Here is a 13,665-nt window from a genome sequence, read left to right on the forward strand (position 1 = left end):
TTTGGTGGGTCTCTGCTGAAGTGATGGGTGGGTCCAGGGGCTCATTTGGGGCGGGAGGGACGCCTACCACTCCTGTGACTTCCCCTGGGAAGCCGGACGGTGCGTGTTTGTGGGTTGGGCTCTGGATGGTATGAATGCAGGGTTGGCATAAGGAAAAAGCGTGTGTGTGCGTCTGCCACGATTTGGAAAACCGGCTTGGGTCAGGCGAGGTGATTCAGTGGCTGTACGTCCTTTGTATCCTTGCTTTCCCTGGATAATTCTCTGCATCGGGGACAATAGCTTTGGGCACTAATCACGGTAATACAGCTGAAGAATTCAGGGCAAAACTAATGTTTATTGAGCACATACTATTTGCCAGACACGGCTGCATATATGGTTTCATTCAATAACTTAATGAGGGTCTTGAGTAATAATCTCCCAATTTTACAGATGGGGAACCCGCGGCTCAGGTTCTGGGGGACCCAAATGCTCCTGCTTATATTCTGTGGACATCCAGGATGCTCCCCCCGCCCGCTGACAGCTGGCCTGGGGGATGGGGTCCCGGTCAGTTCCTTCATCATTGTGATACTCTTGCTGGAGATGCCACTGTGGGTCCAGCAACCCCCTCGTCCCCTCTCCATAGAGTGCCTATCAAACTGTATTTTAATCATTCACTTTTGCTCATTTTCTGTCTCCTTACCTGACTGCGAGCTCCTTGAGGGCAGGGATTTAATGCGTGTTTATGCTCCAAATACCCAGCACAGCATCTGGCACATAGTAGGTGACCTCTCTGAGTGTCGCACGACAGAAACAAACGGATCTCTGTGTTGGGGAAATGCGCTGGACACCTGCTCTAGGCTGTGGTGGTTTTCTGCAGCATTCTGCTTCTCAGCACAGATGGGCGGGAGAAGCGGGGCTGACTCGGAAGGATTCAGGAGAAGGAATCACTGAGATTGAGGCCCTCTGGAATGTGCCACCCTGGGATAGCTGGTCCCAGGTACCATGGAACCTTCTCGGGGGGGGGGGGGGGAATGGAGAAACCTACAAACCCAATCTGAATGAGGGTCACGAGGGAAGGCAACACAGGGGCGCTCACGGGCAGGGTGTTTCAATACTGTGTAGAAAGGGCAGCTGGTGGCCAGGTTCCCACTCGTGTGTCCACACTAGTGTTGCAGTCCTGTGTTGGCCACGCTTCCGAGGACTCCTCGGGGCTCCGATGGTGTCTGGGAGGGTATACAGGGGGTGCCGATGCACTCGCCGTCCCTGGGTTTAGCACACGTGGGGTGGTGAGCAAAGCACCCCATTGGGAGCCAGAGGATCTGCAGTGGAGACCCGGCTTTGCCCATGACTCATGTGATGATCTCTGGAAGCCGCTTCCTCGACGAAATGGTGTTAAATACCAGTTCGTGGGCAGGTGAAAGTGCAAAGCCGTCTGCACCTCACAGCCCTGGTGCCAGCTGTGTTTGTGTGCACACGAGTACCCACCACCCTCGGCCGGTGAGAAGCCCTTGGAGGGAAGACCCGGCTTTTCCCGGCTGGAACAGGAAGAGGACGACTCTGGAGTTAGATCTGGATTTGAGTTCTGCTCTCTCTGAGCTGCTTTCTTGTCTGAATAAATAATAGATAATGGATGATAAACCCTGCTTCATAGGGTTGTTTTAGGATGAACTATTTCCTTGAAGGCTCCTAGGTTAGATTCTGGCACACAGTGGGGTCTCCCCACTGGTGTCCTTTCGATCTAATCAAGAGTCGTTGAGCCCTTACTGTGTACCACTTTCCTAGGCACTGGAGATAAAGCAGAAAGCAAAACAGATAAAGTCTCAGTGCTCGTGGGCCTCGCAGTCTAGTTGAGGAAGAAATACAGTAGATAAACAAATATTTAACACATCAAGGGGTGTGAATGCGGAAGATGGGGCGGGGGGGGGGCAGGATAAGGAAGAGAGAGAGAATGTTAGGGATACGGCTGCCCTTTCCACCTGAGGGGTCAAGCAAGTTCTCTGAAGAAGCAGACCCTGAAGGAGGTGAGGCGATGAGTTATCTGGAGAACCTTCTGGAAGAGGGAACAGCCAGTGTCAAAACACTAAGATGGGAGCGTGCTTGGCATAGCTGGGGAACACCAAAGCCATCAGTTGGGATTAAGCGGAGAGAGTAAGGCAGGTAGCAGGAGGTGGGGTCACAGAGTGAATAGGGGTCTGCATCGGGTAGTGGTCTTTCAAGGACTATGACTTCCTCTGCAGGAGCTGAGGCCACCGGAGGGCTTTGAGTAGGAGGGGGGTGACAGGATCAGACCTAGTGTGAAGGGATAGCTCTGGCCACTGTGGTCCTCATAGACCGCAGTGGGTGCAGGGAGCCGGTTGGGGGCTGTTACGAAAGTCCTGGAGAAGGCTGGTGGCAGAAGAGACAGTGAGAGGTGGCTGGATCCTGGACGCACTTGGAAGATAGAGCCAACCAGATTTGCGGACAGAATGCTGGCAGGGTGGAGGAGAGCCGAGTGAAGGCGACCTTTAGCCTGCAGCCCGGCACACAGAAGCAGGATCGCTGTTCAGTGAGATGAATTCAGCAGGAGAACATGCACGTTGGGGCGGGACGCAGGCGAGTCGGCAGCTGCTTCTGGGTGTGTTAGGAGCTGGGAGTTGTAAGACGTGTAAGTGACGATGGCAAATAGACTGTGAGCCAAACCAGTCTAGGGCCCCAGGGAGAAGCCCAGGCTGGGGGTGTAAGGCAGGGCTGGAGGCACACGTTCAGGAGACAGCAGCACGTAATGGCATCGGAAGAGAGATGCCAGCTTCAACTCCGACTATCACTATGTCCTGCTCCCTCTCGGTTCCCCGCATCAGCACCCGGATGGGTTCCCGGCAGGACCAGGCTCACAAGAGCACAAGATCAGGGGCTGCGCTAGCACATGTTCAGAGGAGAATGATCGGAGAAGGGAAGTAAGAGAGGGAGGCTCTAACCAGGAGTAAATGTGCCCAGGGCGGCACTGGCCCAGGACGGGGATTTGGATAACAGCCGTGGAACAGGGCCGGCCGCTGCTCCGCCATGCCCTCGGAGCGCCTTCCCTATTCTGGTGCCCGAGCTCGAGGGCACACTTTGCCAGCCACGTCCTGGTCTGGGGCAGTGAGCTCCTGTCAGCAGACACAACCTTTCTTTGGGCGTGCGCCCAGGAAACATCTTCTTGAAAGCCTCAGAGGGAAAGTCAATGAGAGGATGGAAAATGCATTGTTGAGGAGGGACCCCAGCCCTCTGGATCCAGGCTCCTGGCTGGGTGGGTGGGTGGCTCAGATTTTCAGGAAAGAGCCGGGAAACTCTCCAACATGCTACAAGAGAGGACCAGGGAAGACCAAGGTGGCCACGTGGCCACATAACCCTCTTACAATGGGCTGGCATAATCAGATAACACAGATCAGGGCTGCCCTCTGGGCCACCACAGCCCCAAATTCTTAAGAGCCCGCAGCCCCCGGGTCGTGGAGACTTTTCCACTCCGAGTGGAGGGGTCCCAGGACCTGCACCCCCCTATCTAGGGTGATCCCCAGGCTCCTGGGAGTATAAAAGTAGCCCTTCCTCTCTCTAAAGTCAGAGATGGCTGGCATAAATTGTCAGCACGCAGTCCAAAGAATCAGAGCTGTGTGCATATTGTCTCTCCAGCACAAAGATTCCCACATCCCCGCAGGGCAACATAAAATGGGGGTTGCATGGAAAAGGGGCCAGGCCAGTGGCCATTTCTGTCCACTGTGCCCATGCCACAGGGCGTCGTCTCCAGCGCGGTGCACGCCGATGGCGCAGCACGAATCTAAAAACACTCATCTCTTTCCCATGCTTTAAATTTGTTACGTTTCCACGAATCTTTTGTAGCAATGCCGCATATTAGTACAGGAGCACACCTGTGCACAATTTCTACTAAAATGATTCCACTTACTACTTTTGAACTAACGAGGGGCTAGATCAGAAGTCATCCAAAGACCCACAACTTGAGAGAAGAAAGGCTGGGGCCAGTGGTGGAGAAGGGGCATCTTGTCAGGGCTTCCTGAGTGTTAGTCTGGTTCAATAATTAAGTTGCAGCCCCTTGAAATAAGGGCCGTGTTATACGCGGGTGCTCGGCAGAAAGATGTAGAACGCGGGTGCTCGGCAGAAAGATGTAGAAATGGACGCAGAAATGGATCAGAAATGTACAAGTTCTTTCTCAACTGGACAGAAGCTAATAGTGACTAAGTTCTACACACACACACACACACACACACACACACACACACACTACTCTCTCCATCTACACACATACCTCTATATACACATATTATTCATGTTATATGTAGCATGTATGCATATATATATACAATATATGCATATGTGGTTAGTAATATTAGTATTATTTAAAATTTTTTTAATGTTTATATCTTTTGAGACAGAGAAAGAGAGAGAGAGCAGGGGAGGGGCAGAGAGAGAGGCAGAGGAGAATTCCAAGCAGCCTCCACACTGCCAGCACAGAGCCCGAAGTGGGCTTGAACTCACGAACCACGAGACAAACTCATGACCTGAGCTGAAATCTCGGACGCTGAACCGACTGAGTCCCCCAGGGGCCCCAAGTAATATTAAATTCATAATATTCTTGTTCACACTGCCATCTCTTCTGAGATAGCCAATGTTCGTGCTTGCTGTAGGTAGAACTTTCCACCCTATAATCCTTTCAGGAAGAAACATAAAACTACGCGCATTTACATATTTACAGATGCGTACAGGCTGGCTGTTTTAAAAAAATACGGACGCTACCTTAATTTCACGTTGCTCCCCAATATGTTTTGTTTTTTTGTTTTTTTTAATTTTTTTTTTCAACGTTTATTTATTTTTGGGACAGAGAGACACAGAGCATGAATGGGGGAGGGGCAGAGAGAGAGAGGGAGACACAGAATTGGAAACAGGCTCCAGGCTCTGAGCCATCAGCCCAGAGCCCGACGCGGGGCTCGAACTCACGGACCGCAAGATCCTGACCTGGCTGAAGTCAGACACTTAACCGACTGCACCACCCAGGCGCCCCTGTTTTGTTTTCCACTTAACGGCACATCACACGTACCCCTCAAGTCAGCAGAGATGTATCCGGTCCGTCCCTCCCACCTCCCGCATCATAGTTTACAGTTTGTGTGCAGCTCAACTCAGGCCACCATTGCTCCGTTAATGCACATTTGGGTTGCTTCCAACGTTTCGCCACAATAATTAACGCCCTGATAAATACTCTTGTATGTATATATCAGGTCAGAGTGGTGTTTTTACTGCTGTGAGACAGATTCCCCTAAGTGAGACATATTACCGGAGGGAACAGAACAATCCGAGGCAATGCAGGACGCCATTAGGCTGCATGAATGACTTTTTTTTTTTTAAATTCCAGTTACGCCGCCTCATATTCAATGGAGCCAGACAGTGCCCCGTGTTGAGTGCGTCTTCTCACTGTGTTTCTTTTGCACTCGGCAGTCACCATCCCGGGCTTGGCAGCCTAAAGGGTGTGTCGAGAGTGGCTTGACTAGGCCGGCCAGAGGAGAGCCTACCCGGCCTCTTTCAGGGCCGGCCACTTCGTGGTGAGGGCACCTGGTGAGAGCAGGAAGTGAGCGTTCAAAGAGACAAAAGACTGGGGTGCTCAGTGGGTTAAGCGCCTGACTCCTGGTTTCGGCTCAGGTCATGATCTCATGGTTTGTGAGTTTGAGCCCCGCATCGGGCTCTGTGCTGACAGTGCAGGGCTTACTTGGGATTCTCTCTCTCTCCCTCTCTCTCTGCCCCTCCCCTGCTCACACTCTCTGTCTCACAAAATAAATAAATAAACTTAAAAAAAAAAAGGGACGGAAGACCTCACAACTGTCTCTCACTTTGCTGTGTCTCCAAGCAGCCATACGAAGTGGCCTTTGCCAGGTGCAGGGTATGACCCCGCCCAGCTTCCCCAGGTAAGAAAACCCATATGGTGTTTGGGCTGCCTTGCCAGGATAGCAGAGGGCACCCTTTTGTCCTTCTCCAGCCCTCAGAGGGACAAGCATCCCTCATGGAGCAAGGGCACCCACAGCCTGGAAGCCTGAAGCTCACAAGCTCCTCGGTCAGCCTCTGCTCGCCGCTTCCCGTGGCGATTTGCTCACAGATGGGGTTTGTGGATGTGGAGGCGAAGACGTCTGTGTTGCTCACAACCTTGCAAGTGTCTTAGGTCCAAAACGACTCCACCCATTACCATCTCCCACGGTCCTTATGCAGCCTGTGCCCACAGCAGGTTTTTAGCGATTGGTTTGTAAATGAGCAAGTAAGTCAATGACTCTGGGCCCCCGGTCAGGCTTTAAGGACCAGAGTCACTGGGGCACAGTCCTCAGGGGACCTCTGAGGCTCTGCCCCGCCTACCTTCACGGCTTTCGCTCTGTTGATGAGCCCGTCATCTTGAGAACTCCCAATTAGCAGATCGACCTTTGTCCGCGGAGACCTCTGCAGTGCCCTGGCTGGAGCCTCGCGGAGGTACTGGCCATCAACCACAGGACCCCAGTAGTGGAAAGGGCCACTCACGGCCAGGAGCTACATTGGGTGCAAAGGGAGGCCATTATGTGTATGGATTTTATCCTTTCTTTAAAAAAATGGTTCTAGAAGAATCAGTTGCATTGCTTCGCTTGGTCGGGTTTTAACCATAATGGACGCTGACGCTGGCTATCCATAGTCCGGGGCCGTGTGGGGAAATCGGAGGAAAATGACAAGAACAAGTAGGAAGGACGCTGGGCCACAGGCAACAGGAAGGCAAGTATCGCTCTGAGCGATGGTTGGTCCGCAGGGAGCTGCCCAGGGTTTCCGTGCCACGGTGAGGACGGATCCACAGGGAGGAATGGGCAAGCCTGAGCCCGTAGGTGTGTGTGAGGGAGGCAGGACACCGACTGAGGGACGGGCGGTGGCCAGAGACAGGACCCAAAAGGGAAATTCATCAGCTCTAGCCGCTGTCTCACTAGCCCGCGCCCGGGGGAGCTGGGGGTCAGACCTGCTCCGGGTCGGTGGGTCCGGGCCCAAAGCTGAAGGAATCAAGCCCTTGGCTGAGGTGATAATAGTGTTTCCTGCTACTGTCCCCTTCATCAATGTCAGGGACAGCCCGAGACTGTGGTCTGGAAGCAGGGTCTTCTGAGTCTGGAAAGGGGAGCGCACAGCTGTCCTATCTAAGAGGATGGGCTGGCCCCGATCCACTGCAGCTGTGACCACAGTGCTTAATCCGTGTGGCTGTCACCTGACACCGTGCCACCACGGTCCCGGCACAAGTGAGACCCTTTGCACGTGTCACTTCATTTTATCTTCCCAGTGTATAAAGCCCCTATTGTATTTTGTATTTATATCTTACAGATTAAATCCAGTGTGCAGCCAGTTCTGTCCACCTTCCGTGCCCATGTTTGGTCCATCACATACTGGGCCCGGGCACAGTGCTGGGGTCAGGAATGTGCATTCCAGTTCCGGCTGGTCATCAACCTACCGCGTGGCCTTGGGTGGGTCAGGTGTCCCTTCTAGGCCTGGTTTTCCACTTGTAAAAGATTAGAGAGTGTCCCTCCCCAATGTGCATACAGGTGCCCACCTTGGTCTGGGCGTCATTAAGGACGCTCGCAGGCTTCTGGCGGAGGCAGGACACCATGTCTTGGATGGACGAGGGGGGGCAGCCGACCTCCTCTGCCAAAGCAGCTGCCTGCTGCCGAGCCCTCTCCTGGCTGATGACAGCAGCTGGGGAGAACGCGGAGCCACCCTGGAAGAGAAGGCAGACTCAGGACACGTAGTCTAGATGTTCTCCCTCCCACCCCAGCTCGGCCCGAGACCTCAGGGCCACATCAGGGCTCTGTATCTTTCATCCACACTTGGAAGCCCCAGGACCCTTCCCATGGATGTCCACAGGCATTTGGGAGGTCAGGGCGGATCAATATCGTATCAACATGCTGTGTGATCACGAACGAGTGTCTCTCCGGGCCTCAGTTTCCTCACCTGTGAAGTGCGGGCACTGGACAGAGTGATCCACTGAGTAAATTTGTCTATTAAGGCCAAGGGCCAATGGTGGTTGAACAGGGACAAGGACCAGAACTGTCCTGTGCGAAGAGAACTGTGGGGCCACGCCCTGCCCCACCTCCCAGGTCTCCTTAAATAGCATGTTTCCTGGCTCAGTGAAGATGGACTTAGACTTTGAAATAGATGCCCACCTAGAAGGTGATGGAAACAGAGTCACTGTACAAGTGAGTCGTGCCTGCAGAGTTAGTGCAAATGTGTCAGACGCCGGCTTGCTGGGAACATTTCCCTTCTAGGAACACGGCTGGTGGCAATGGCAGGAGGTCCATCCGCCCTGCCTGGACGGTTGGCGGGACCGGTCATCCGCCCAGGGCGGAAGAGGTGGGCTGAGTGCCTCGACTGGGGTGCAGCCACAGGGCCCTTCGTCTGTGGTCGAGCACTCCGATTCTTTTTTTTTTATTTTTTTTTTTTTAAATTTTTTTTTTTCAACGTTTATTTATTTTTGGGACAGAGACAGAGCATGAACGGGGGAGGGGCAGAGAGAGAGAGGGAGACACAGAATCAGAAACAGGCTCCAGGCTCTGAGCCATCAGCCATCAGCCCAGAGCCTGACGCGGGGCTCGAACTCCCGGACCGCGAGATCGTGACCTGGTTGAAGTCGGACGCTTAACCGACTGCGCCACCCAGGCGCCCCGAGCACTCCGATTCTTAAGAGCTTCCCCCGCTTTATCTCGTGAATCCTCACAAGAGCTAGTAAGTTAGCTGCTGTTATTGTCCCCCTTGTCACAGATATGAAAACAGAGAAACAGGGAAATTCAGGAACTTGCCTAAAGCCACAAATGCTGTCAGGGGCCGAGCCAGCCCGCGGATCCAGGCAGCTGGGCTCCAGAGTGCGTTAGGCTCCGGGACCCCAGGCAGAGAGTTTCCAGTTCCCTGACCCAGCTCTGTACTGAGGGGCCTGGGCCAGCCACGTACTGGCTGCCTCCAGCCGTCTGCCAGGTACCAACCCTCCTGGGAACTCTGTGTGCCCGTCTCACGCAACCTCTGCAACACTAATATGAGGTAGGTACGACTGGCAGTCCCATTTTGCAGGTTAGCAAACCGAGGCTCCAAGAGGAAAGGGAAATTCTCATTCACTGAGCACCTAATATGTACCAGGAACCGGGAGCTTGGCAACAAAAACTAATAAGATAGCTAACGTTTACTAAGTATTTGCTGAATTTCGGGTAGAGTTGTGAGCACTTCATACATATTAACTGATTAAATCCTCTCCACAACCCCCAGAGGTAAAGGTTATTTACCCCTCTGTCTCAGAGAGGGGGGAAATCCAGGCACAGGAAGGTTCAGGATCTTGTCCAACATCACGCAGCTGGTGACCGGCAGAGCTAAGACCCCAGTCCAAGCAGCCCGCCTTGGCCGTGCTCTAACCCCCACCCCCCCACATTAGGCCGCACGTGTTTTTATATCCAGAACAAGATGCTGTGTTCTTCAGTCGAACCATACGTACCCTCTCACTCCAACGTAAAGACAACACTGATATGGCTGACTCCACAGAATACGTTTCCATTCTAGACCCTACCCTGGGCTAAAACGTCAGAAACTAAAATCAGCAGAAATGGAGAAATGGGTATACCGAGGCCGCCGCTGTCACTAGGTCTCTGAGAGGATGAATAAAGTAGTGCAGAGGAAGGCCTTCTGGAAGCTGGACAGCAAGGTGCCCGTGTGCACCTGAGTCATTGGTGCTGTTAGCCCTTGTGTAAAACAGACAATAGAGAGATGCCCAGAGGGGAGGAGACCCATCCTCTGGAGATCCCTGCTGGCCACAGTTCCTGAAATAACAGAGTGTGTTCCAGAACCGCCCCCAGGAGGTCCCAGGGGTCTCTATGCCTCACAGTCAGGACTGAAGGTCATGGGCAGAGCATGGGCATGGCAATGAGGCCAGGCCATCCCGCGGGTAGGGCTGGCAGCTGAGGGCAGCACTGGGTGGGGCAGACACCCAGAGGGCGGGGAGAGGGCGGGGGGCCGGGACTGGTTCTGGCCGCCAGGAGGGTTGAGGCTCTGCGTCTCAGAAGCCAAATGCGGTCTGACGCAGCTGAACACGGTCCCCAGCCTGCTGCCAACTCCACATGGTGACTTCACAAGTCACCCAGCACCTCTCCCTCCCGAGTAACATGGCTGCGGTGGTATCGGCACCACGTGCGCCCCCCCGAGGGTAAGAATCAGAAGGGCGAACCCTGGTGGAGTGTGTGCCCGTACGCGATGGAATGTTCCTCGCGTGTCCTCAGCATTTTACGCATATTAGTTGGTGCCTCACAACCATTGCATGAGGCGGATGATATTATCGTCTCCTTTTATGGATGATATTATCGTCTCCTTTTATGCGCGGGACGCAGAGAGGCAAACGACTTGGTCAGGGTCACAGGACTGGGTGGAGACGGACGCGGAATCTAAATGCAGGCAGTCAGGCTCCGTGGCCAAGCCTTCAGCCACCCGGTCAGCCTTTCACATACACCTGGCAGCTTCTTGATGGAAGGTGGAGACATTACTACTTTACTTAGTTGTCCAGACCGAGGAGGAACCTCATGGCCAGAGTCAGGGGTGAGGCCAATTTCAACCCCAGCCCAGAGAGACGAGAGCCTGTAGGGTGTGGATCCTATCGGCAGCAACGTACCCTGGTCCCTGGGAGCCCTTTCGGACAGCTCCGGGTCGCTCAGAATGGGGCTGGCTGCTTGGTCCCCGCACTCAAGATAGGGAGGGGTCCTCTGCATTGGTTTTCTGTCCTCGACCCATTTAGGGAAGCTCAGAGGCTCTTGTCATCAGTGGGGTTTGCTACGAAACACACAAAGCAAGCTTCCTGCACCACTGATCTTCAGCCAGCAGCTTGCTCTGAGTTTCAGCATCGGTGACACACAGAGTCCGAACGCCTGAGCTCGTGGTGAGAATAAGTAGCCATGAAAGTCAAACAGCCGGGCAGCCCAGAGCCAGAACTCAACCACGGTGATAATACATAAGGGTCCAGATGACTTAGCCCACAGGTTTATCTCTTGAACGACAAGGGGTCCAGCTTTTCGGAGAGCCACCGGATCTGATTTGTCTTAAGAGAACACACACACACACACACACACACACACACACACGCTCAAGGTATAAAAGGTCAAAGACCCATGTTCTTTTTTTTTTTTTAATGTTCATTTGTCTTTCAGAGAGAGAGACAGAGTGTGAGTGGGGGCGGGGCAGAGAGAGAGGGGGCGACACAGAATCCAAAGCAGGCTGCAGGCTTCAAGCTCCCAGCACAGAGCCCGACGCGGGGCTCGAACCCACAAATCGTGAGATCGTGACCTGAGCCGAAATCAGATGCCCAGCCGACTGAGCCACCCAGGAGCCCCACAGTCCTGCGTTCTAAGCTGCACATTGAGCGGTAATCTGCTGGCTGCTGAGGTGGGGCCGCTGAGCCCAGCTTCGCCCGCAGGTAGGGCGTGAGGACACAGAACTCAGGGTGGGGGCCTCGAATGTTTTCAGCACCGTGTGCAACTATAAAAAGCCAGGGCCCCCGATACTGTCAGGAAGTGGTTAGAGGCGTGGGTTACAGCAATGCTGCGTGATGGCTTAGAGAACTTTCCTCTCCCTCGAGTGTGTCGTCCTCATTGATCTTGCTGAAGGAGATGTCTTTCTTCATGGAAAATCACTGGTTAAGCAAGTCAACGGCCGGCTCAGCCCTTGTTTTAAAGCATCCGGTTGGAGCGGAGCAGGGCATGGCGTGCAGAGCTGCACAAAGAACAAGGGCTTTGGGGACAGAGCCAGGGACACCGCCCGGGCCTGCCTAGGGTCCGCAGACCAGGCCATCAGTCCCGCCTGAACCTGGCAGAAGAAATCAGGTTCACACGTCGGCCCTGGTACCTGCTGATGAAGTGGCTCAGGGCAAATGACTGGCATCTGGGGGCCTTGATTTCCTCATCTGAATGGGAATGACAAGCCACACTTTAAGGGTCACTAAGGACATGCTGAAGACGGTGGGTGACCTCCGCGTGGTGAATGGTACAGTTAGCACCGTGAGGGCTGGAGGAGCCCTTGTAGGGTTTGGAGGCAGCAAAGTCTTTGGCCTCTGGGCCCTGGGCCTACGCTTATGTAAGTCTGACCTAGCTATTAAAGGGCAATGAGTTTCTGTTTGGGGTGTGTGTGTGTGTGTGTGTGTGTGTGTGTGTGTGTGTGTTTTAACTTTTAAAATAGTGCAGAGCAAAACCACGATCGCTGACCAGTGCTTTTTCTCCCTGCAGCCTCTGAACATCATAAGGGACCTTGACCTCCGTCAGCCATTACAGTCATCTCAGACGCAGGACCTGCCCCTGTCCAAGCACACAGATGGATACACACAATCACAGACAGAAAGATACACTCACAGTATAGTCACACAAGACACACACACACTCGGGAACACACACGGTTGCGGACAGAAACGCACATATACACACAGACACACACTTGGGTATACACAGACATACAACCACACACACATACACGCCAGACTTTCTTGAAATAGACAGCCACTCTAGGGGAGGGGTGTCAGATGGCAGATGGGTTCAGGGGACTGATTAACCACATGAGCTAGAGAAGAAAGGCAATGGGTCCCAAGTATCCCGGCACCCACAGAACTGGGCCTGGGACCCAGATAAGTAGGTTTTGAATTAGTGAGCCAGTGACTATGAGTGAGGGGATGGATGAATGGATGGATGGACAGATGGATGGATGGATGGACAGATGGACGGATGGACAGACGGATGGACGGATGGACAAATGGGTGGATGGATGGATGGATGGATGGGTAAATGGATGGGTGGATGGACAGACGGATGGATGGATGGATGGATGGATGGATGGATGGATGGATGGATGGATAGACGGATGGACGGATGGACAAATGGGCGGATGGATGGATGGGTAAATGGATGGGTAGATGGATGGATGGATGGACGGATGGATGGATGGATGGATGGACAGGTGGACAGATGGACAGAGGGATGGGCCTATTTTTTCTCCTGAGTGAAAAGGGGCATTTGCATGGAGGCGTAATGAGGAGTAAATTTGAGAGGAATCCAGCCCACCCAAGCAAGAGACGAATTTCAGAGGGTGGTCAACCATAGCATATAGGACAGCGATGGAGAGTCAGGAAAGGCTCTTGCCCAGGGGGTTGCAGAGAGCCTTTTAGGAATGCCACCGAATCATTTGTCTTTGCATCTTTGGTGCCAAAAATGGTGCACAGCATTCCACAGGCTCTCAGTAAACTACTGGGCACTGGAGCCTCCCGAAGACGCACTTCTGACGGCAGAGGTTGGGATGGCTAGTCCTTCACCCCCAGAGTCTAACACGGAGCGTGTTGCACTGGAGGCTTCCCCTAGACATGGATCCAGCAGGATGGGACTGGAATGAATGGCCGGATGGTCGGCTGGCAGGCTGAGCGGGATGACGGGGAGAGAGCGGCGCCGAGGCGAGGAGCCCACCAGGGTCACGGGGTCTGAAGAGAAAGCAGGAGGCATGAGCCAGGCGTCACTTCAACTGCTTGGCACCAGCTCCCCTCCTGGGAAGGGGCCCAACACAGAAGCCACCAGAATGGTGCAGACAGATGAACTGGGGGACATTACTGAGCTGCCCAGGCAGCTCCAAGAGCATTCTGGAAGCTAAGGCAGAGACGGACTTTGCTTAAAGCCTCCATAC

The 13,665-nt window shown here is 53.7% G+C and overlaps 2 protein-coding genes across 2 annotated transcripts in view; one reads left to right on the top strand and one right to left on the bottom strand.

Annotated features, from left to right (window-relative positions):
* The window catches only part of TG (thyroglobulin), a 254,316-nt gene that overhangs the window by 30,413 nt on the left and 210,238 nt on the right, over positions 1–13,665 (bottom strand). The window contains exons 42-43 of the mRNA XM_086695581.1: positions 7,541–7,705; positions 6,343–6,510 (exon numbers count right to left, since the gene is read on the bottom strand). Of these exons, the coding sequence (XP_086551707.1) occupies positions 6,343–6,510; positions 7,541–7,705 (333 nt within the window). The remainder of the gene's footprint in view (positions 1–6,342; positions 6,511–7,540; positions 7,706–13,665) is intronic.
* Positions 1–13,665, top strand: part of SLA (Src like adaptor) — a 90,325-nt gene that overhangs the window by 22,353 nt on the left and 54,307 nt on the right. The gene's annotated exons all lie outside the window — the stretch shown is intronic.

Source organism: Puma concolor, chromosome F2 (assembly GCF_028749965.1).
Source record: "Puma concolor isolate L17-30 chromosome F2, mPumCon1.1.hap2, whole genome shotgun sequence".
Classification (NCBI taxonomy): domain Eukaryota; kingdom Metazoa; phylum Chordata; class Mammalia; order Carnivora; family Felidae; genus Puma; species Puma concolor.